This window comes from Opisthocomus hoazin, chromosome 3, assembly GCF_030867145.1.
Source record: "Opisthocomus hoazin isolate bOpiHoa1 chromosome 3, bOpiHoa1.hap1, whole genome shotgun sequence".
Lineage (NCBI taxonomy): Eukaryota > Metazoa > Chordata > Aves > Opisthocomiformes > Opisthocomidae > Opisthocomus > Opisthocomus hoazin.
Genome location: NC_134416.1, coordinates 50,257,255 through 50,282,328, shown reverse-complemented (window position 1 = coordinate 50,282,328; position 25,074 = coordinate 50,257,255). Strand labels below are relative to the sequence as shown.

At 38.8% G+C, this 25,074-nt stretch overlaps 1 protein-coding gene across 5 annotated transcripts in view; it reads left to right on the top strand.

Moving 5' to 3' along the window:
• ASXL3 (ASXL transcriptional regulator 3) overlaps window positions 1-22,903 on the top strand; it is a 126,866-nt gene extending 103,963 nt beyond the window's left edge. For 4 of the 5 annotated variants that reach the window (XM_075416231.1, XM_009934244.2, XM_075416228.1 and 1 more), the window contains 4 exons: window positions 3,795-3,891; window positions 4,365-4,470; window positions 9,532-11,485; window positions 14,190-22,903. In XM_075416231.1, the coding sequence (XP_075272346.1) occupies window positions 3,795-3,891; window positions 4,365-4,470; window positions 9,532-11,485; window positions 14,190-17,858 (5,826 nt within the window). In that variant the 3' untranslated portion in view covers window positions 17,859-22,903. Of the gene's footprint in view, window positions 1-3,794; window positions 3,892-4,350; window positions 4,471-9,531; window positions 11,486-14,189 lie in introns of those variants that run through there. The other variant, XM_075416230.1, reaches the window with a different exon arrangement.
• Window positions 22,904-25,074: the final 2,171 nt, after the last annotated feature.

Here is a 25,074-nt window from a genome sequence, read left to right as displayed (position 1 = left end):
GATCTCAAATTTCTAAGCAAGTTTGTCAAAGTCACTGGCGCAGCCAACTCTTTTATTCCTGCATTTTTTTTCACTAGTATTTCTTACCCTAAATTGTGTGTACCAAGTCTAGATAATGATGACTACTTTCATGCATCCCTCCATAGTGTTTTAGCTTGAAATGATTCTTTCATATCATGTTAAAATAGATAACTGGAAGCTTCTCCTCTATTTAGTTAGTGTATTTCCACCTTCTGTATCTTTATATGCTCTTCTGTCTAGATATTGGCTGCTACTTATATCTTCCATGAGTTTTGTGTTTCCATGAACACAGGTCTTAGGAAAGGTCCTCCTCTGCGAGTTCATCAAAGACAATGACTACCATGAAGTCAGCAGTGATTTCTTCTTGAGTTTGTTCTTCTTACTTTTCTACATGTAAGCGTCTTTAACATCATATTTTCCATCTTATGAACATAGTCCATAATACTTGTAAGCTGTTACAGCTAATATCTGAAGTGATCAGTGCAGCGTGCATCTGTTTTCCAATGCAGTCCACAAATGATCTGTTGTTCCATTGCTACTCCACCTATACTAATTTTTCTTCTTAGGTAACCCACTGCAATCTTCTCATTCTACATTTCTGCTACTCTTCTGTTCCCCGCGCCCCCTGTTTTCTTCCACAGGTGCCGAGTTTCAGCATCCATGCAGGGACAGGAACAACTCTCACACATTGATGCAATGCACTGTCAGTTCACTTTATTGCTCCACTTGCGTGGTTATATACTTTTTTCATATCTGTACACGCGATCACGCTTATTCCGATAGGCTACAGACAGAAATCACGCGCTGTTCACGCGCCCCATATTCCCTTATGATTGGTAACCATGCACTAACGCCAATAGCAACAGGCCGCCTCCACGTCCTTGAACACATCTTGTTTTTGCTAACCCACATCATGTGCACTATCAGAACTTTCTCAATGGCTATTCTTAGCTGTCCTTTCCAGCGGCCTGTTCAGTTATGCTAACTGTTTTGCTTAAGCGGCCTAGTCATGCTAACTCTCAAGCTACATCAACCCCAACACACAGGTACTTGCTACTTGGCATTTTTTTCTGGTCCACAAGAACTAATGAACTTTACCTATGACCTTGCTAACATTTGCTCTCTCTTCTGAAGTTCCAGCCTATGCTTTTCTCTCAGGTGGACTGGTTAACATATGAATTTGGTTGAACCTCTTTCCAGCATTTAGCTTGGGGTCTGCGGTTTGTTTTTCACACCTTATATGAAATTGTGCACCCAAAAACTTGGCGCTTTTTCTCCAAATATGTTAGCCAATAACATAAAAGGTGCAGTAACTCTTCCTACAAAGCTTGCTTTTCTCGTGTCCTTACAACAACAGGGTTACAATGAAGCTAAGACCGTTCTTCTTGTATTGACATGGTAATATAACTTAGCAGTCTTCATAATGCTCTTGATTTGTGCAGCCTTGTGAAATAGCTCAATCACACTTGGCTACAGTTTCATATTATCTTTAATGCAATCTGAAAGTGGATTGCTGCTGAAAAGTGGCATTCTCTTTCCACCTTTGGCGGTACATTCCAACTTCGCATGAGATCTAATGATCATATGACCTTTGTATAAGTTGGATCATCTTGCTGATTTAAAAGAAAATTATTGTCCACAAATTATTACTTTGCTATGGGATTTGTTGATCTGGAAAGTGATGTGGCTACACTGTTTGCCATCAACTGAGCAATGGAGTTTCAGGAGGACCATGCCTTTCAGAGATAGCCTGCAGTTAAATGAGGTTAAATATGATAATAACAATTTCATGTCTGTATTACTCTTCCCTGCAAAACACTGTCAGGCTTAGAGTGAACAAAGAATAAATAAACAAATAATATTTATATATGTAGAGAGAATATATTAATAAATAATTTAATTTATATATTTATATATTAATATATAATAAATAAACAATGAATTGTTTATTTAGTAACTTATGATTCTTTTCTTTATAACTTCCCATGTTAGCTTTTTAGGAAATTGTGTAAGTGCTGGTTTTGACCATATACTGGTTTGTTTGTTCGGGTGTAAGAGGCACTGGTATCTAAAAATCTCACTTTATTATATTAATTTTGTAATTTAAATATTTCTAGAAAGTTCATTTGTGCAGAAAGAAGATAATGTGTCATACGTTTGATTTATACTTTATGACCTTTCTCTTGTCTCATTGATTTTGTTTTCTTGCTGCTTCTGCTGCATGTTTCACTGTTTCTTTCCAGTTTCAGCATTAGTCATAGACTCTCTGTAATTAATATGCCTGTGTTCCACAACCCACATCATGAGAAGCATAGAGGCATTATATATCCACCCAATTTCTATGCAAATCCTATGACTTGTTGGCAAAACAGTGCCATAGAGCAGGAAATCACAGGCAGCAGTACGTTAGGTTCATATCCTGCTGAGGGACCTTGGTCCCATGCACATGCTGTTTTCTTGCTGTGACCAAATGCCTTCAGCATTGCCTGGATTTCAGAGTCCATGCTTATCACTCTGTTTCTCTTTTTACTACTTCACATCTTTCTGGTTTACTCCTGTGAGATTATTGTGGGACAGGATGTAAGTTAGGCAATGAGTGAATTAGCAAAGACTGTTTGGAAAGTCAGGCCAGTATTATCAGTGAAATACAGAGCTCGGCAGGGGATATACGGCTAAATACCATTTAATGTTTCTGACACATCTGCTTCTTTCTGGCTCCAGTTTGAAACAAGCACTGAGAATTAGGGGATATTATGTAGCTAAAATGTGTGTTAAGGTGCTGGAAACTGTGCTGGTTCTTACTGTTAGATCACAAATGGTCTTATCAAACATTTATCTCTTAGTTACCTTAAAGGATGTAAAATATTGAGAGTGTTTGTTCTAGCAATGTTACCTCTTCTGCTGTTGCCTTTCTTTCTCTCTTTATTTGCTAGTGTTTTTTTTATTGTCTGTTTATTTATTATGCTAGAGGTGATACCCGCTGCTAATTTTTTTAATATAATCACTTTTTTCAGTTACTAGAATTCCTTCAATAGTCAGACATATCCTCACAACCTGAAAATAACCATTAAGTTTTATGGTAAAAGAAAGCTCAATAGTTGGATTGCTTTTAGAAGTTATTGTAGAAAATATTGTGATTAAGACTTTTAATGGTGTTTGATCTCTGAATGTTTGACAGATGTAGAAAGTAAAAATAATTAGAATGTTCTTCCACTTTTTTCACTGTTGATGCCTATAAAATTATGTGTACAGCTGTTTTTAGTTTTACTGCTGAGTTTTCACCAGTTATTTTGTTAGGGTTACCTGTCATCCAGTCTTCTGCCGGTACAGCATATTAGCTAATACGAGTGTTAGGTTTATTTAGAAAAAGCGAAGTTACTGTCTTCATTATATTTAATTAATTTGTTTTGTACCGTATTCAGGGCAGATGCACAAGTACGATAATTATCTTGATTTTTGGTTGCATACAATAGTTCTAGACATAGGCTCAAGAGAGAGGGCTGTGATTAAAACACATCAATCAGTTGTAAACTGAGTTATCATCACTAATACTGATGACTGAAGATAGCACAATGATGCTGGATTAACCCACTTGAATTTACAGTAATGACTATAACCAAAATGCTGGTTTAGTGGTAGTAGTAGGTAATTTTCTTTTGTTTTTCCCACTCCCTATCCCTCCCCATTTCCCTTAATTGGAACTCTGTTTTTATGTAGTCTTAGCTGACGCTATTTCTGACACTATCTTCTGCTACCATCGGCTTATTTTCTAGATGGGAAGTGATGGAGTTTTGCGCCTCAGTAGTTCTGCTCTAAATAATGAATTCTTTGCATATGCAGCACAAGGGTGGAAACAGCGATTGGCAGAAGGTAACTCTACTTGTTCTCAGATTTGCCAAAGGTTAATTGTTTTTATGAAGAATGTCCCTGTTTCTACCTTTGAGAAGTACTTTTAGAATAGGAAATATAATACACCAGTAATTCAGCAAAATTAAAGTTGCTGATTCTATTTTAAACTTAGTGTAAATTTTTACAGCTTGCTGTGGCAGCTTATTTTGACAGTTTAAAGAAACCCCAAGCATTGACATCACTGCCAGCCTTCGAAACATAAATGCATGTAACTATATCCCACCAATATACTTCTGAAATACTGATGTTATACAGTAAATTAAATCTTTCTGTGTCACACTCACTTCTGTTTTTCATTATTTTCAATTGGAATTGTTGGATGACCGTAACAGAAATCACTACATGTCATCTTTGCATCTGTAATTTATAATTACCCGTATTAAGCTAATAATCCTTGACAACTTTTATTCAATATGTTAGTATTTGTTTTTTAGGAGAATTTACGCCAGAAATGCAGTTGCGCATCAGACAAGAGATTGAAAAGGAAAAGAAAACAGAACCTTGGAAAGAAAAATTCTTTGAAAGGTTTTATGGTGAAAAGTAAGTATTGAAGCAAATAAAAGCATTCTTTAATTTTCTTTTAGAAGGAAATGAAAATATAATTCTCTGCTTCACATAGCACGGTCATATGCTGTAAAACTTAATAAAGCAGTTATCAAAGGCAGTCATTCCCCAGTATTAGGAGCTATGGGCAGAATTATAGTGGTGTGTCTGCACTTGGATTACAATTGCATATTTAAAGGTTCGTAACTCACCCATAAAAATTCATTCCAAAGAGAGCTTAAGACACAAGGCCCAAGTATGTGGGTATTCTCTAATTATCTTTTAAAAGATAGCATTAGGGCAGTTCATCCCTCCTGCAAAATATAAATACAGTTTCTGCAGACTAAAAGACCAGCAGAGATAATTCTGTAGTATGTTGTGGGGTTTTTTTTTCGAAGCTAGTTGCAAAGTTTCGTAGGTCAAATAGTGTTTTGTATTGTTTGACTGAGCTGGCCCTTTGCTAGAGGCTACAGGCAAACGAAAGCGACAATGACTAGTCTAAATTTAGAAGTGAGATGCAAAGAATAAATAAATACCCTTAACGAACTGAAATTAATTAGAAAGTGTCACTCCAGGTGCACAACTGGGGTGAGTCAGCACAATTTCATTGATGATGATACAGACATGGCATTCTGTAGCAACTGAAGATTCAGTTCTTATATTCAGGTTTTTTAAAAATCAAAAGTTAAGGAGATTTACATCTTTCTAAAATTCAAGGATCTTCCTTTTAAAAATTGCTTTAAAAAGTTAATCTGTCAATACTTAGAATTACATCTCTGTTTTAAAAAATATGAAGTATTAAAAATATTAATTATTATAAAATACAAACTAATTCTTTAAAGGTTACTCTTTTTTTGTTTTCAGATGTGTTTTAATGGCATTTATGTGTAATACTTAGTAGACAAAAATGTGCCATGAGAACCATCATCTCATGAGATGTCTTAGTTTTGTTGTTAGATGTTTTTTACTTAGGAAATCTAGGGCACAGGGAACCCTTCGTATAAGTGCTGAAGTTAAAGATTAAGGCATTAGCTGAAGTGTTTCTGCAGTAACAATGCTGCTTCTCACAATCCACTGCCTTGGACCACTGGGAAATGTAGTGAAGACAAGGCTGCAAATGGACAGAGCCATTTTAATATTTTATTTTGCACATCCTTGCTAGGTGGTTTCCCCCAGTGTGAATGCTATTTCTACACCACTTTACATACAGAAATTCTAGGGTCTTAATATGGCAGGCTTTCTTATTGTCAAGTGCTTAATTTCTTACTTAACGCCTTTGAGATCTCAGTGTAGTCCAGGTGTTGATCCCTTTATTATCAAAAAAATATTAATTATGTTTTTAGATAAGGAACATAATGGCTTTTCATTATGCATGTCAAGAGAAGAATTGGTTACTAACCTTTCAGAAGGAAAGGGCTATGTAAGGTATTCGCATAGGGTCTTCCACAAGAAGCTTAGTATCAGCAAAGCGTGAGCACCTCACTCTACCTGAAGCCTGTTCTTCAGACAAAAATGACTGTCACATGCACAGAGAACGATACTCAGAATTTTACAGAGCCACCAGTCCTGCCGTGCTAGCTGAATGCTGGACACTGTAATGGTTGTCAGATAATTACTCAGTCTGCAGTGATGATACATGTCATTTGGGTTGATAGGTTCCTGACATCAACATTGTTATGCAAAATGTCGTATTGCACATAATTTCCATTTTGACTACAGTATTGAATCTGGTCCCCCCCTGCCCTTTCCCCAACTGCGTTGTTTCACTTGCATTCTGCTTCATGGCTGTTCTGTAGGTAGATTCTACTTCTTTGCTGCTTGGCCAGATTTAAATACTTTTTCTCGTTATTTACTTATTGAGTGGTAGCTTTTGGTATAGTTTCCACCTTGTGTAAGTTCTCTCACCTTTTTTCACTTTGGTTTTTGAACTTGCTTTGAGTATGACTGGACTTTGTCTCTTTTCAGCTATGTTGATTCAACTGAAGTAACAGATTTTGAAAGCTTCCTGAGCTATTTCTCACATGCACTGTCTGCAAAATGGATCTCTCTTGCAGTCAGTGTGGTATTTTTGCTCTGATTCCAGCTATTTTGATCTTTTAGTATTCCATAAGTAAATTCAAGTTTCACCTAATATTTAGAGAAGGACCATTAACAGATGCAGAATCTTTGTAAATATTTTTATACACTCCCCAGTTCATGGCATTCAAAGGCTTTAGAGTCCTTCTTCCATGCTGGCTCTACACATTATGTTTCTTGTGTTTGCTCTTATCTGCACCCACGCTGTTTATCATAGGGCTGTTGGTTGTAGTTTACTTCCATCCATTTATGTTCTCTTTCTACTTCCTCATCATTGTTCATTTTTCCTCTCTCTGACTTTCTTTTAAAAAAAAAAAAATCATTTTGCAGTTATTTATCTAGGATCAGCTGATGCATGTTGCCAGAAATCCACATTCTTCTGACTTGTTGCCCCTCAATTGCAGGGGTTATACGCTATTGTCTCAATATATTATTTCTTTTCCCACTCTTGAGAGAGTTACGTGTCAGAATAGTACTGCCAGCTCACTAAATCACAGCTTTAATTTTGGGTAGACCTCCTCTAAATTTTATTGCTGATTTAATCTTTCTTTTTTTTTTTTATTTTTCCCCATTATGACTTATCACAGCACTAGAATGTCAGCATCGGTATATCCTTGATTAGCCGTTTGAGTTTTTTTCATCTGATGACTGACTGCCCTCAGTTTTTCAGTTGAATCTTGTCCTTAGCACTTCCGCTGTTTTCATGGTTTTGTGCCCTTTTCCAAACTTTGGGTGTCTTTTTCCGTAAGGAAGAAGACAGATCATCTGTTTATCTTGCAATCTGAGATTGCCTTAAACATGCTGATCTTGAGCTTTCTCCCTTTGAAAGCCTTTTTCTTCAGTGCTGTATCTTCTTCAAGATAGTTGTATTTCCAATACTGAAAAAAACCGATTAAGATTCAGTACGCATTCTGCTGGCCCTAATCCTGCATTATCTGTTTGTTTTTTTTGTTTTTTTTTTTTACACTTCTTCCTCTTCAGTATGTTACTAGAATGTGCATATTTGTGTAGGGTCCCTATGACAGTTGCATTCACCTTTATCCTGTCCTTCATTCCTTTGCTGATTTTGGTTCCATAAAGATAATTATCAGGCAATATCTTTTCATTATGTAAGCCACCTAGAGAAAAGAGAGCACTGATTCAGTTTTCGGTAATGTGATAGATTTCTTTCCCCTCCTCATTTTCCTGAGATAACTTTTGCTCGTTTACACAAGGAATTCTAGAGAAAGGAAGTCACTCACGTAAACGTATCTAAACTAAACTTTACTCACCTAAATCTATAACTAAACTTAGACTATATAGGGAAACTATGGTCTATGTAAGAGAAAGACACATCGTCTGAAATGCATTAAATGTGGGAGTTGTAAATTTGCTATTCTGAATTGTTCTCTAGAGGATCCTTCGTCAGCGTATTGATGGCATAGGGAGACTTTGTGCATATTAAGTTACTAGGAGTAGGCAATATTAATAATTACCATGAAAGTGCTTTTTGGGGTACCAATTTCAAGATTTTTGTGTGTGTTTGTGTTTACAGCTATCACTGTAATGCATCTGTTCAGTATTTTTGAAATGCACAACCACAGATGTTTTTTTTTCAAGTGTTTATTCTGTACTTCCATATACATAGGCCTTTGTGATGTCTGTATCCTCTGGCTGCACATTGACAAGTTATCTTCTTTCCGTAATTTCTGAGTATCTTTTGTGCTCGCTTATTTCTGTATTATTCTTTGTTTTCTGATCAATATGAGAACAGAGTTCAAACTTCTGTTAATTAGATTAGAAGATCCTTAAGACCATGAAATTTCTTTTAAGCTTTCCAACAAAGCTTTTGTGTATTTTTTACTTTTATGGAACTGCTGAGGTACAAAGTCTGCTTGGAAATTATTACTGAAGATGCTGAACACCTGTACTCCCACTGTCCTTAGAAGGAACTGAGGATGTCAGAGCACATACATTTTGTAAAATAACATTTTTTTTCAGCCTTTGGCTTTTGTTTTGTTTTGGTTTGTTGTGGGGTTTTTTACATTCTGCTGAAGTAATAAAATTTTTTATAACTAATATTTTGAGGACCAAAGCTAAGAAAACCTTCAGAAGAGAAGTAAATGTATGAATGTTTCCTTTGCACTTCATCTCAAGAATGAATGCATAGATTATAAATATATGTCTATTTACCTCGTTAAGCATGTTAAACTTCTTTTTAATTATAGTGAAATTGAATGAATAGTATATACATATATCTGTTTATTTAGAAATATTTTTTAGCTTAAATGAAGTATTTAGTTTGCTGAAAGAATGGAACAAAAACACACAAACTGTCAACAGAGACCTTTATAATTGACTCTTGAGTTGTAAAATGAGGCTGAAGTGGAATTATTTTGATTTGCATCATAAATTTGAAATGACTGTCAAATTACAAAACTGAAATGCATCCTTTGGTGTATTAGTTTTAGGTGCAGCTTTGTCTTTAAAGTGCAGCATTTAAGCCATACTGCGGACTGTGTTGACCCTAAGTGCACTTGGTGGAGGAAAAAAGGATTTCCTACAGAACTGTTCATGATGGAAGAAGATAGAGTTGTGCATTTCCTCTGCAATGCAAGCTATATTAGTATTGCAGTGTTTAGCTGGTATTTAAAAAAAAAACCAACACCACACAGATATTTAAACAGAGTATGAGTAGTGGTGAATTCGTGTAGCTTGCTTTTTTGTTTCATTGAAGTACCAAATAGCTAAATCATGAATAACAGATTACTTATTTTAAAAATATTTAAGTTTTTTAACACTGATAAGAAGATCTGGGCAGTCAGGTTTCCAAAATGTATAAAACCATATTTTAATTAGTCAGCCACCACTTAATCAAACCACTGTTTTAAACTAGAAAGTATGTCTATTTTGTAAATAAAAGATGTGGGCGAGAAAGACAGTCCTGTTCCTTTATTGTGTCTGTGATGAGAAGTCCTTTTTAATTTCTGTGTTTTCATTTAGATTGGGAATGTCAAGAGGGGAATCAATGAAACTCACTGCAGTGCAGAACAATGATGAAGATGAAAGCAATTCTTTGTGTGGATCTTCTGGCACACCTGGTCCTTCTAAACAAGCAACCTATGAGGACCAAGAACAGAAAGGTGCTAAAACTCCACCTTTACCAGAGAGAGATTATTGTCCATCTCTTTGTAGTATGGAACAGGTTCCTGTCAAAGAGCTAACAGCAGACTCAGAGGATATACTGATACCTGAAGAATCAGTCATTCAGGAGGAGATTGCTGAAGAGGTTGAGACAAGTATTTGTGAATGCCAAGAGGAGAACCATAAAACAGAACATGAGTTTTCTGAGGAGTCAGTAAGTCCAGCTGGCACAAATGAAGAAACAGAGGCAGTACAGCTTGCAGACAGCACCGAGTCCTGTGTCATGATGAATGATGTAACTGATACTGTATCTCACATTGAAATTAAAGCGGAGTTGAAGTCAGAATGCCCTCAGGAGGAGATGTCAGTTGCGATAGATCATCTGGAGGATTGCGTATCACCAGCACAATCAGTTTCATCCACAAACTCTGTCGTTGATACAGCGGAGAAGGAGTCTGAGTCTGCTAAAGAGCTAATTGCACCACAAATGCAAAATGCTGCTCTGGAAGGCTCCTTGTTCACTGGTGGAGGCATTGCGGTGGATATGGAGCTTCAAAGTGACCCCGAGGAACAGTTGTCTGAGAATGCCTGTATTTCTGAAACTTCCTTTTCCTCTGGAAGTCCAGAAGGACCATGTGTTTGTATTGCCTCTCCTGGACAAGACACCCAGTCAACTTCAGAGGAACCCTGTACTCCAGCATCTCTTGAAACAGCTTGCTCATCTGAAGTGTCCAGTACTGAAAACATTGAAGGTGATATTCAGCAAAAGGCCAGTGATGAAAACTCGCACACACCTCTAATGTCAGAAATCTCTCCAATGTCCACCTCGCCTGTAACCTCAGAAGCATCTCTGATGTCAAACTTACCTTTAACGTCAGAGGCATCACCAGCTTCCAATTTACCTTTAACATCAGAAACATCCCCGATGTCTGATTTGCCTTTAACATCAGAGACATCTTCAGTGTCTTCTGTTCTGCTAACTTCTGAAACATCTGTGGCAAATAGTTTGCCTCTTCCGTCTGAGACATCTCCAGTTTCTAATTCCCCAAGCAATGAAAGACTTACTCTGCAACAAAGGAAATCACCATGTATGTTGGAAGAATCCCTTCCCACTTTGAAAGAAGAAAGCTCTGCCATTCCTAAGGTGGTTCAAGAAGAGAATCTTGTTGTTCAGCCAAAGCAACTTCAGAGTGCCCCTGAAAATATGAAAGTTGGTCCACTAACAGTTATACCTGATACTTCAGTATTGGAAGAGCCCCAAAGCAAAAACCTCAGTCATCAACCATGTAAGTCACATTCTGAAATTGAGAAATCCTACATTGCATCCATCCCAGAACACTCACCTCCAGAGGTGATCAAAATTAAAAATCACAGTGTTCAGCAAAGAGGTGACAAGAAAGGTACACTCTTGCCATCAGAGGTAGCTGTCTTATCAGAAGGATCAGTTGGAAAAAATATCGAATTGCTTCCATCAAAGCCACATGATAAACTGTATACCTCATCTGTAGAGAAAGCTACATTCTCTGAAGTGTGCAGAAGTAAATCTCACAAGCTAACAGGCAGCACCCAAAGCCGTCTAGAGAGTTCACATTCTTCTAAGTCATTAGAACCCACAAAATCACCTGACTTGAGGAATGAAAGTAGAGACACAGAGATCCCAAAGAGGAAAACAGCGGAACAGCACAGTTTTGGAATCTGCAAAGAGAAGAGAGCTAGAATAGATGATGATCAACCTAACCGTAATGCTTCATCAACAAGTCCATCTGATAAAGATCAACCACCCAGAGAAGAACCCCGAGTTCCACCCCTTAAGGTAAAGTAATGAACAAACAGGCTGGCATGGAAATTAAAGGTTTCTTATCTACCTCCTACTGACTGCATGTAGACACAGCACATGGTGTATTTTTCGTGGAGGTGTGAGGGGTGTTAGTACTGATGGTTTCCCTTTGCTATTAGATTCCTACCATGCCAAATTACTTCTGATATAAATATACCTACAGTTGTTCAGTCAGGGTCTTTGCTAAAAAATTGCTTTTGTGTGAGGGAAGGTTTTTCAGGATCTATGGCTTAATCTAATTCAAGAGCTTCCTCATCATTTACACAGTGCTGCTTCTTTTCTAATTGCCCAGCTGTATTATCCACTTGTTCTCCTGCAGATGACTTGTCCAGCAAGCATGAATAATAAGTGTCACCGTAATGAATACTAAGAAGAACAACTAGTGCCTTATTCCAGTAAGAGAAACCTAGAGTCAGAATAGCTGGAGATTCCTTTGCAAGCCCAGGGCTTGGGGTAGGCTGAAGTATAAGATTTCCTTGTAGAATTAATTGGAAAAGGAGATCTGGCTATCAGGGGGAAGTGTCTACTTGCTATATGTATAGATATCTTTGTTAGTGGCAAAGCTAAAGGTAAAAAAGATACACCGACTAAGCAAACACTTCTATGTGTATCATTCTGCCATGTAAGAAAGTAAATTCCATTTGAAAATTTTTTTTTTCCTAACAGAGGGATTAGTTATATATACGCTCAGTGTTTTGACCCTTTTAATTTTGTACATGATGACATCAGCCAAGTTTTAGATCCAATTTGCTGAACTTAAGCAATTGACTTTGCAATACTAGTTCCTGATTATTCAGAAATGCCCTTTTCTGCATGTATTTTTAACTGCTGCAATCACTGAACATTGTTAATATGGCCAGGAGGGCAAATAGGCTAACTGTTTTAATCACTGGTTCAGCAGCATATTTCAACTGATTTATTTTTATGAGCAGTGATGCAATTGGAAGTTGGGCTATTCTGGGTTTAGTGATATTCTTTCATATTTGGAAGGTCTCTATCTAGCCTAATAAATTCTCTTCACTCTCTAAGCACAAAGGAAAATAGATCGCTAGGGAATAAAAAAAGATCATGACTAGAATAATAATAAAAATAATCAAGCACTTAGATCTTTAGCAGTTCTGGTGATGTAAAGTGGAAACTGAAAAAGAATTTGCTACAGAAACAGAAAGCAAAATGTTTTGAAGTAATTGCAAGTTTGTGATACTCTTTAAAATAGGTTCATGTAAGTATTACAGCCTCACAATATTAGGCATGAGTGTTTATTTATAAGCCAAAAATCTAACTGCTAGGAAAAGTGACATATTCCAGCCCTCCAGACCAGCATAGAGTTGTATGGTTATATAAATGGTTATATACTGCAATACCATCTTAACATTGATTTCCACTGATCTCTTATGGCAGATCAGATGCTGTCAGTCTTGTGCAGTCGTAAGAATTGGATCTCCCTGAAGCTTCCACACAGTGAATGAGAATGCTGAAAAATTGTCAAGCATTTCAAACATTAATTTTGGACAATCAGTTCTAGGATGTTTTTCGTGTAACAAATATTTGGCTCTTGGGTCATCTCACCAACAAACACATGCTTTGTAATTAAAAGAGGGAAAAAGAACCCCACTTCTCCTAAACCATTCTCTTCTATGGCTTTCACTTCCCATCATACCTTATGATTACTTTTCTACAAATACTACCTAGTTTTCTTCTCAGTTCTTTTCAGAAGAGAGGTCACAGTATTAACCACTAAGTCCTATTACTGTGGACAGCCGGTAAACATATGTCCCTTTTAAGAAATTGAAATGTTTTTTTGCCAAGCTTTGGTTATTCTGAGAGAGTGTATGAGTTATAAAGTGGTCCCAGGACTCTTAATCTCTAATCCTGAAAACAGATGTGTCTAATTGGAAACATACTAATAATCCCAGTGATTTTACAGGTTATTATTTTGCTTAAAGTTTTAGGTATTTATAACTTTAATATTTGCATTTTTAATTTTTAATATTTATAGGTTTGAGGATTTCATGTTTGAAATGCAGCAGTGTAGGAGGTATCCCAGGGAGGTACTAAAGCAAGTCTCTTAAAATTGGAAGTGAGGAAGGGAAAGGCTTATCCTTTGGCGATTCACTTCTTTTATACCACTACTCTGAAGTGCTTTGTGGTGTAACATGAAAAAGAGGCTCAGAGGAGACACTGCTACGTCTTATCTAAAGGCAAGGTTTGTTGTCTGGTATGTAAGCAAAAGACAGGCTGTTCCTAATGTCTTAGTCATTGGAGACCGAGGAGCAAAAGCACTACATGATTGTTATTTTTTCGCACATTTGCAGCAAGTGCTTAGTCGTAGGCTCTTTTCCAGTATCACTACACTAGGCTTGTTGATCTTCCCAGTTAGATGCACTGCATATGAAACAGGTCTGACAAATTGTATCACATAAGCATCACATTGTCATCTAGTTCAATCTTTCTTTGTGTCAGGATGCTCAACGTGAGTAGGCTAATACAGGTGTCAGTTATTCATGCTGGAGGATGATAAAATACTGGAGCGTAAATATCATTAATTTTTAACATTTTTCTATCCAGCTGCACTGAACAGTAATTCCCTTCGTTACCTTTCTCTGCCCTTTAGGAGACAGCTGGTGATTTTAGTGAGTCGATGATCTCATTAAAATTATTGGTTTTTTTCTTCCTTTAGATTCAGCTTTCAAAAATTGGACCACCTTTTATCATCAAGAGCCAGCCTGTTTCTAAACCAGAACCTCGAGTTTCCCCAAGTACATCGGTCAGCAGTGGGAGAAACACTGGGGCTAGAACTCTTGCAGATATCAAAGCAAGAGCTCAGCAAGCACGAGCCCAAAGAGAAGCTGCAGCTGCAGCAGCCGTGGCAGCAGCTGCGAGCATAGTCTCTGGAGCAATGGGGACCCCGTGCGAAGGTGGGAAGACAAGAACACTGGCACACATCAAGGAGCAAACAAAGGCCAAGCTATTTGCAAAGCATCAAGCCAGAGCTCATTTACTCCAGACTAATAAAGAATCAAAGTCGCAGTTCAGCTCAAAGGAAAGTACCTCATCTCTGGAGATACCAACTTCAACTGACACAAAGATTGAAGGTTCTACCGGTGTCATTATAGTTAATCCTAACTGCAGGTCCCCTAGCAACAAGTCTGCTCATCACCGTGAGACTGCCTCTTTATTGCAGCAGTCACTTAACCCAGCTACATTACCAGAAACTGCTACTGAGATATCTGTGCACAGTTCTGATGAAAATATACCTGTGCCACAATTGTGTGAGAAAATTATTTCATCTACCTCTAATGAAAGTAACAGTGTGCCAGTGCTTTATAATAAAAGTTCAGTCTCTGTGTCTGTTTGCAGCACTGCTATGTCTGGAGCAATTAAAGAACTTTCTTTCGCAAGTTCTGTTGATAAATCCTCTGTTTTAATGTCTGTTGACAGTGCAAACACAGCAGTTTCAGCTTGTAATATAAATATGCTGAAAACCATCCAAGGGGCTGATACTCCGTGCATAACCGTTGGACCAAAATGTATTGATAACAGTAAAGTACCAGTCTCCATAGACAATACGGTCTTATCGAATGCCATCGATGACAAAAGGTTGCCGATACCAAGTAGCAGTGTGAATAATGCAGTCTCCAGTCATTATGCCACTGTGCCAGCTTCATCTATTGCAAACAATTTGCCAAATCATCTCTCTGGTAGTTCTGTACTGATTCCCCCAGTGGGGACTACCAGCAGATTTTCTGCTGATAAGATAGCCATAACTGGGTGTAACGAGCAAAGCACGATCTCCGTTCACACTACCGTTAGGTCAGCTTTAAGTTGCAGCGAGGCCCTTGCAGGAGCAGATTCTGTTGCAAGGCAGCCCATTTCAATGTTTACTGGTAACATGGTGACAATAAGCTCTTACGATAATGCTACTAAATTAAATACCGATCTCTTAGAAAAAAGCTCTGGAGCACGAAACCGAATGGATCTCTCTGGCAAATCTCAGCCAGTGAGCTTTACACAAACTGCCATGAATAGGTCTATACCTTGCAAAGTCATTGTTGACCACACTACAAATCTGAATTCCAGTCTGTCACTTTCTTCTTCTATTGAAAATTCAGAGAACAGCATTGAACTGCAGAGCAGACCTGTAAGGACGGAAGCTGCCTTACAAAGTATAGCCTGTCCTCAGGTGTCTGTCATAAGCAGGCCTGAAGTGGTCTCTAATGAAAGCGTTGAGCACAGTTCCAACTTTGTCACCATTACAGCAAAGCAAGACAGCAAGAACTTGCAGGCAGGTTGTTCAAGCCTTCGAGAAGTGCCTCTTGCTCCTCAAGATAAATTAATTGAGGTGGTTACTCCCAGCCAAGGTTTTGCTGAGCAATTAAGAGGTCCTTCAACATTTAAAAATGAAGCAGATGCTGCGTGTGCCAATCAGTATAACACTAACAATAGAATTTGTTGGCACGATGAAGAGGCAATGAGTACAGACCAGCCAGTGGTGAGCCATCTCAACTCTGGTAAGCATAAGGAATACGCAGAACAAAACTGCTTAAAAAATGTCAAAACCGAACCTTCCAGTTACACGCAAATGTCAGAACTGCAATCCAGGAGTCTTTTGACGAGCATTACTGTTCCTGTTAAATCGGAAACTAATGAGTCTGACAAGTGCTTCAGGATGGACACCGAGGATTTTACAGGACCTGAAATGCCTGCCCAGACTGCAGAAATAGCCACGAGCGCACAGCCGCCGCAGACCTCCAAGACGTCCATTGCGGACTCCATGGAAGACTCCCTGTCCCTGACAACAGAAACCCTGAAGAGAGTTACCAGTGCCGGGGGCTCTAGCTGTCGCTTGTCGTCAGTGGAGGCCAACAATCCTTTAGTGACACAATTACTGCAAGGCAATCTGCCTTTAGAGAAAGTGCTGCCGCAGCCCAGATCAGGAGCCAAACTAGAAATTAACAGGCTTCCCTTGCCTTTGCAAACTACCTCAGTATGTAAAACAGCAGTGTCGGAGAGAAACATTGTTGAACATCCTTCCAACTCTCCTAATCCAGATGGTAAAGGATTTACAGCAGGCAGCATAGCCCCGCTACAAATCAGAAAGCGTGAAAACCATCCGAAAAAGAGGATGGCCAGGACTGTAGGGGAACATGCTCAAATTAAATGTGAGCCTGGGAAGGTGTCAATGGACACAGATGTTAAAGTGGCTCCTTGTGTAATTAGTTCCAGCATGAATCAGCTAGGGCATGGTCAGCCGTTTAAGCAGGAGTGGCTGAACAAACATGCCATTCAGAGCCGAATCGCTCACAGCCCAGAGATCAAGCAGCCGAAGAGGCCGTTGCCTTCGTGCAGTTTCCAGCAGAGCTTATTTCACATTGATAAAAACGGCAGCTTTCATGCAGAAGCTAGTACCTCACATAGACAGCATTTTTACCAAATGTCCATGGCTGCGAGAGGCCCCGTTCCTACGGCAGCTTTGTTGCAAACTACTTCAAAAGGCCCACCTGGCTGCAACGCGTTTGCTTTTACCAGACACCTGGAACAGAAGGGCTTGGGAGATATGAGTATTTCTACAGCAGCTCACCAGCTGAGGCTAGGAAGTGTGTTTTCCCCTAATATCCAAATTAAGGAAGGTGATGACATTGCCAGTGCCTCTCAAACTCTGCAGAGTAAAACGTTAGTGCATCCCCCTCCTCCCCCTCCACCCCTGCCACCTCCTCCCCCTCCTCACCCAAATGCAGAAGTCCCCTCTGATCAAAAACAAGCGGCAGTTACTATGGAAACCACTAAAAGACTTAGTTGGCCTCAGCCAGCAAGCATCTGTAGCAATATAAAATCTGAACCTATTTCTTTTGAGGAAGGTTTAAGCAGCAGCTGCGAACTGGGCATGAAGCAAGCTTCCTATGATCAGAACGAAGTGAAAGAACAGTTAAAAGCGTTTGCATTAAAAAATGCAGATTTCTCTTCCTATTTACTTTCTGAGCCACCGAAGCCTTTTACCCAACTTGCTGCTCAGAAAATACAGACGCAGCACCCACAGCAGCAGCAGCAGCTCTGTGGAAATTACCCAACCATACACTTTGGCAGCACAAGCTTCAAAAGGGCAGCGTCTGCGATCGAGAAGTCGATGGGGATTTTAGGAAGTGGCTCGAACGCTGCCACGGGCCTGCCTAACCAGAACGCGCAGCTCCCAGTTCAGAAATTTGCTGACAGTAGCAATGCCGACGAACTGGAACTGAAATGCTCTTGCCGGCTGAAAGCCATGATCGTGTGCAAAGGCTGCGGAGCCTTCTGTCATGATGACTGCATAGGGCCTTCCAAACTGTGTGTAGCTTGTCTGGTTGTACGGTAGGAACTGAATCAAAGATGCAGTATCCCTTATCGGCGCGGGAGAGCAGGACAAAGGAACGGAGAAGTTGGAACAGTTTAGACCGCTAATGGTTTCCGATTAGTTGATTGATTTTTTTTTCAGTTGTTTTTTTTTTCTTCCACATGGTGCTTTCAGAATTTAGTTATTCCTGCCGGAGTGCCATTTTCTGGGAAGAAGAGGAAACCTGTAGAAGTAGTTTAAAAAAAAAGATAGCCTTGTTACTGAAGCTTCTATGATCTCTCTTGCTGTGCTAAAAAAAAAAAAATAATTAATGCATGTCATTTGTAGCTTCTATTTATTTGCACAAAGTGCAGCACGTTTTTTCTCCACTTTTTGATAGTTGATACAAGGTGCAGGTTCAAGACCAATGGAAGAATAACTCTGCAAGAAGTGGAGTAACTATGCAGAATGAATAACACAGCAGCGACCATTTTGAGTGGGGTAGTGGCAAGGTGCAGGTTGTCAGCCATCGTAGCTTCTAAGTCGGTTGGCAGTTTGTCTGCTGATAGGATTGTTTTCTTCAACTGACTTTCACTATCTAGGGCTAAAATATAGTCACTTGACTTAGCAAAAAAGAAGAAGAGGAATTCAGATTGTTAGAGGAGTTTCCTTACATCCCTGCCAGGGACTACGGAACTCAAATCTTAATCATCATCTCTTCTTGTTGATTCCTTGAGAAAGATTTGTGTATGCAATGGGTTAGTGGGACCAACACTGGAATCACATTGGCTTCAGTAGAGACCAGAGAAAGTAACTGCTCTACTGCGGATCAGAAACCTGTTTTCTCTCATTTCACACTCAAATATTCTTTATTTGTATTTTTCTCTCTAATCTGTCCACTTGGTTTGTCAGTCCCAAGTATCAGACTTATGTAATAGGTTCTGGTTGTTTTAGCCTTTTTGTGGCCTAAAATCAATGTGTTCTTATGGTGAATGAGTAAGGAAAGATTCTGATTGTGTTTGGATGAATATTAGATTATCAGTTATTTTTCCTTTTATGCAAGTTGCTCTATTTAAATAGCATTTCAGAGTTTTGCCATTAAAAGTAATTCTTAGAATTACTTACAACACTGTCTTTTTTTTTTTCTTGAAGGAATTCAGACCCCCCTACTCTACCTTTTAGAAATTTGGAAGCAAAAAGACATTTTTAAAAGGGATACTGCATCTTTAAAGTAACCTTCAGTATTTATCCAGTACTGTATTTACATTTAGGACTATAGCTGCGTTCCAGATGCATTAGCCACCATAACAGCAGAGAAGAAAAACAGTAATTTTGGGGCCCTATTCACCTGGAAGGAAAATATTATAAAGGGATAAAGCACATGCAGTTGCTGGGGAGATGAAAATACCTTGGGTTTTTTTACTCCCACTTCAAGAATACAGAATGTGGAGTGCAAGTCATCCATCTGCCAGTATGTGGTTGGGTCTACCCAAATGTCAGCATCAGAGGGATATGCTGTTTTTACCATTACAGTAGAACCTCGCTAATCCAAAGACCTGACGGTCTGCTCAAGAAAACTGATTTTCATTCCACAATTTTCAGAGGACAATGTAGGAAGAATGTGTGAGATACAATACTGCTTGGATTTCATGATGCATTTACTGTTGCATTCTGAAATACTAACGTGAATGATAGAACTACATTTAGAAAATAAAAAGCATATTACATTTTACACTATACTTTTTTATATTATCTTTGTTTGCATACTTATTCATAGGCTGTAACCGGTCTCCCTGACTTGGGTGCATGTTTGTGAGGTTCTACTGAATGGAGGAACCATGTTTATTTTCTTGTGGGACCATTTTCACAAACATGATAAATGCCATTTATTGTCTTAAAAGTGAGCTGAAATTTATCTACAACATACATTCCTGTCACAGGATGCTCTGTGGTGCACCTTGATGTTCTCTTTTATTGTAATTAGGAACATATCAATATTATTTTTGACACTGTGTGGTACAAAGGCCGTTTATAATTACACTAGCAAATTTGTTTCTGATACAATGATATTTTTTTCTATACAAAAGTGCTCCTTAATATGACGTGTGAGTTGAGAAACAGCTGCTCAGCGCTTTCAGGTCTTCTGGCAGGAAAATAAGCCAGCCAAGCAGAAACTTAAAAGTAACCACATGAAAATTAGCATCCAGTGCTACGCCAGCTGCTGGCAAAACAGTGACAGAAAAATACTCATGAGTATAAGTGTGAATGTAGTCTTATAATGCATATCAAATTCATATTTGAGGAGCCTTTGTATCAGAATTGTATTGCGTTGTATTTATACTTGGCAGAGGTAGAAAACTTCTATTTAAAATAAAGAGAGCAACCAGTTTTAGACTTCTGATAACCTATGTTTATAGAAGCCTGATGGAATCCTTATTTCTAGCTCAGGTTTTCCTGTCCACAGCACATAAGTCAATATTTGTTTGTATTTGCATCTTGAAATAATTCTTGTATTGACTGACATAATGCAGAAATTAATTCTGGCCTCAAAGTAGTTTTACTTTGTTCAAAAGATGAGAGTGTGACTAATGTGGTAGGTAACTCATTCTTGTCATATGCTCATTTTTGTATCAGGATTGCAACTTGCATGTATGAGGTCGCAATAGTGTTATCTAAAATGGCATTAAGCTGGATGGTGCTATGTTATATTACACAACTGAACAAACTCTTCCATAGCGCAGTTCCACTCCATTCATTCTTGAGTCATTGAAGTTGCACCAGGCATAAATTTGACCAATTACTTAGCAACAGTCGTGAAGTGTCGTTATAGAGTATAGTTTTAGGGTGTTAAAATACTCAAAAGCAACTGCGGTGATATAGGAGCCTGACTGAATCCTAGTGTGACTGAAAACCTAATTTCAATTCTGGTGTCACACAGATGCTTGGGGGAGAGTGACCCTTGGTCTTGAACACAATCATGTTTAGAGGTTAATTTAGAATTATTTCTTTTTTTGTTTAATTGTCCAGGTTTCAGGCCCAATGTCATTGTGTTTTCTAATGACCATGCCGTTTGCACCGTGGGGTGTTAAATAGTTTATGCACTGAAAAGTGGTGAAAGAGTTGCTTAAGAACACACTGCTCTGTGTTTGCGTGTGCGTCCATATGTGTCCCAATGTCCAGCATGTATAATTTACCTTTTTTTTTTTTTTTTTAATCACCAAAATTGTTCCCCCACTCCTACCCCTGGAGCAGCACTTTTGGGTGAGAGGGAGAAGCATTCTCTTTTTTCTTTCCTCCCTCTTTATTGTTTTAATTGCATACCTGTGTGATATGCAGATAACATTAGGGCATTTGCAGTGTGTGTGTTTGTGTGTTTCTGTTCTGAACTAATTTTCCAAGCAGAAACTCCCTTTGAAATAATGTTTTAAAAAAATAATTAAGAAATGGTGAACTGGATGCTCCCTGTTTGCATTTTATTTATCTGCTGAGGTCTAGTACATGAAATAGCATTTAAAAGACAAAAATAAAGGTTGAGCCATAAAGCAAGAGTTATATTCTCTGTACTATAGACTTTCTTTCTGAGGGTGGTGCGTGTTGTCAGGGTAAGCTACAGAATGTGCAGATGGTTTTTTCAGGACCCTGCAATTCTTTGCACAGTTTTGAAGCTGGTGCATATGGTGCTTTATAATGCAATTTCTGAAGTAAAATTACCTTATGCTGCACCCCCTTCCCCTTATAAACACACGCACAATTTCAGAATCGTTATTGTAGCCTCTGGTTTAGCAGTTTCTCCAAGGTGTGGTGAAGTACCAGGATAAAGACTCAAGATGAGCTGAGAAGCATCACCAAAAGGGATCATTTTAGCTGACACACATGAACGGCCCTGCTCTGAACACTGAATGACTTCTGCAGTCTCCTGGCAGCAGCGCAGCGGTTCGTCTTCTGTGGCTCTGCAGAACACTGGGGGGGGGAGCAACAGAATATTCAGTGGATTTATCATGGACCTGTGTAGCTAAATGTTTCTGAATCTATGAAATCCTGTTGTCTTCGGTCATCATGCTTTGTCACTGTAAAACCAACGGAAAGAAAAAAAGCATTTTTTAGTCTAATTTAAGGAGCTGCTTCTTTTATAGCACATAATATTTCGCTTTGTACTATATTTGATAGTTAAAGAATAATTTAGTCCGTAGAATAAATTTGTTGTATTTGTACTGTTCATGAATGTTACAAGAAAAGTGCTTTACTTTGTTGCCATAATTCTCTTGTACTGCTGTAAAATATTTTTTCTGCTTTATGGAAACTTAACTCGATTCACATTTTCAGTACAGGGTTTTTTGTGTGTATGTATTTTTTTTTTTTGTCAGTATTCTGAATGTTTACATCTGTTCGACATTAGCCATTCTATGCCTGTATAGGGCAGTATTACCCCTGCAGTGTAACAGCAATGTGAAATCCACTCATACCTAACGTGCATGAGAAATACAGATTTATTGGGGAGATCCCTAACGTGCATAGATATTTTTTCTGTCCACATTCAGTGAAGTAAATACCCTCCTTCAGTCCTCTACCAAAGAAAATATTATTCCCACAGGACAAGCTCAGAACGTGTTTCTCTGAATTTTCAGAAGGAGGTGTGGTTGGTATCAGCGGGATTGCTACAGTTTAATGCTGTTATGCTTCGCTTTGTTACCCCACCAGACATGACTGGGTGAAACAATCATTTTAGTAATTTTTTTGTTTCAAGACAGTGTTTTGTTTAGAATTCAGGGATCATGCTTTCTTTAATGGTGCTGTTTGTTTTATTTTTTTTAAGAAAACAACATTTTGTTGCCTACAGAAATGACCATTCACAAAACCATAAATTAAATAAAATAATTTGTCTGCATAACTACTCTCTTCTCCCTTTCCTTTTCCCCTTCCCTATCCCTTGAAAATAACAACTTGGGCTTCAATATTAAAATATCCTGAAAAAAAAATAAAGAGATAAAATAATATTTGTCATTTGTTTATTTATTTTATGTTCAGTGCCTTAGGCAGGAGATCCTGCTTGTGCACATCCATTGTATGATCAGGTTGGTGAAATAGAAATGTGAGAGAAAAATTGGTCCTTTGTAAAGGATTTTTAAATGATGACGATATAAGACATAGTCTGGATGAATTCTGATACTCAAGTATTAATCATCTTATACTAGTAAAATAAAACTAGGTGTTGTGTATTAAATTTTTGTAAATAGAATAATTTGTGGATGAAAATGATTATGTTGCTTTGGGTAGTTAATGGCGGATGTGTTTTAGTACTTTGCCTCTGTCGGTAACCCTGTCCAGAATGCACATAATCACTCCACATTCAGGCATACACCTCCGTCACTTCCATCCCCACCACAGAAGAAATCAAAGGTCTGTAGTACATGAAAGGCTACCACGTTCCATTCCTCAAACCAGTTATCCTTTGAAGTCTGGAAGGTCTTCCTGAAATCCAAATTCAGTAGTCATTATATTAAAAATAAATTTAAAAAAAGTTTTCAGCATTTTGCCCTGCAAAGAGAGTTTTGAGTACTGGTGGTTGGGGTGAAAGTGTTAGAGGGTGGGTGACAAATAGCTTTTTCGTGGGCCTGCTCATAAATATGTGGACAGTGTTGCTTAAACACCACCTTTTGTCCAGCCTCCCATCATTATTAATACAGTTGTGGTACCATCTGAGGGTCTTGTTAGCAGCAAATGGCAGCCCCTTCTGCCAAAATCTGTCCAAATCCAGAAAGCAGACAGTGCCACCCTATGTAGTTTGTAATGCAATGATCTTTTTTGCGTATCCAGTACCCACCTGGCAAACTCCTTCAGCTAGTACTGCCGTGCGCATTATTTAACTTGTTAAGCTCTGCTTAGGTATTTGTCTTTGCACAGGTCTGTACAAAATCAGGGACCTGCTCTGCTTCTGACAGCAACAGCTTTTCAAGCTAATTTCTGTTCACAAGTTTTCGTCGAAGCAATGCAATGAAAATCAGTTTCTTATATCTGTGCTGGCTAAATATTCACTTTTGTCCTTTCCTTCGTTTTCCTTGCCTAAACCTGTAAAATATTTCTGCACATTTTTATTCAATCTTAAAAAATAAATACTTGGGTTTTCTGTGGTGTTTGCTAGGCACCTTGTAAGTATTAGTAAGTTAAGCCTTGCCATTTCTCCGGAGTCCCTCAGTGAGCCCAGACCTGCCGTATGAGTCCAGCCAGCAGACAGCATTGGGGAAAAACCTGTGGCTGCTGGGGGGAGTTCCTCACATGGCGAAAACGAGCCGCGAAAACACCAGGTTTCGGGGTTTGGCTGTCTGCAGTGTGGAGCATCCGCTGTAGCGAAAATGAGCCCACCTTCAGGCTCGTTCCGGTCCTGCAACTCAGCTTTCAGTAGAAATGATGCCCCGAAGCTCACATCATCCCTTCCTGCACTTGGCACTCGCCAAGTTTTGCAGTCTGTGGAAGTGAAGTATTGATACACTGGAAAAAATTCTTCCCCAGGCCAGAGCCAGGGCATTTTTTTTTTTCCCCTGCTGTTTCCTTTCCCACTCGTAGATGAAGAAAGACAGTGACACAGCTCTTTGTATGGAGGTGCTTCACAAATAAATGTGAAGGTATTATCACTGCTTGGTGTGCGGAGGGTGTGCTGTTATCAAGCCTGGTCTTTGCTGGATGCCATGGCTTGCAGCTGAAGGACCAACCACGTAGCAATACCTTTGTGTCCCGCCACCTTGGAGAGAGCTTTCCATGATAAGGAAGGTCAGTGGAGTCACAGGCTCTGACACCTGCTGGTACCTGCTTGTGGAGACAGACTGCGTTATTAATACGGCTGGTTTTTATTGAAGCTGAGCTAGACATAAATATAAAGCAGCATTTGCTGAGATGATTCAGACTCTTGAACACTGGTACTCTGCAAATACAAAACAGACACTGATGAGAGGAGTTTGTTACATCTCAGTTGAGTGACAACCAAGTACTGAAAATTCATGCTCCATGTCCGGGAGGTGCCTACTGACTCACCAAGAGTGATGAAGTCAACAGTTGTTTCACATATCCATTGGGGAAAAACACCTGGATGGTACTTTCTGGAAGCTGTTGACACCGTGGGTAAATGTGAATTTCTGTGTACAGGTTCCAAAGCCCTGCTGTTCTGTGTCCTTTGTCCTGGTCTCGCAGAGCTTAGTTCAGCCTTCAGAGTCTTATCTCCTTATCTTTCCAACAAACAGCTAAGAGCTTTCCTCCACTATCTCTG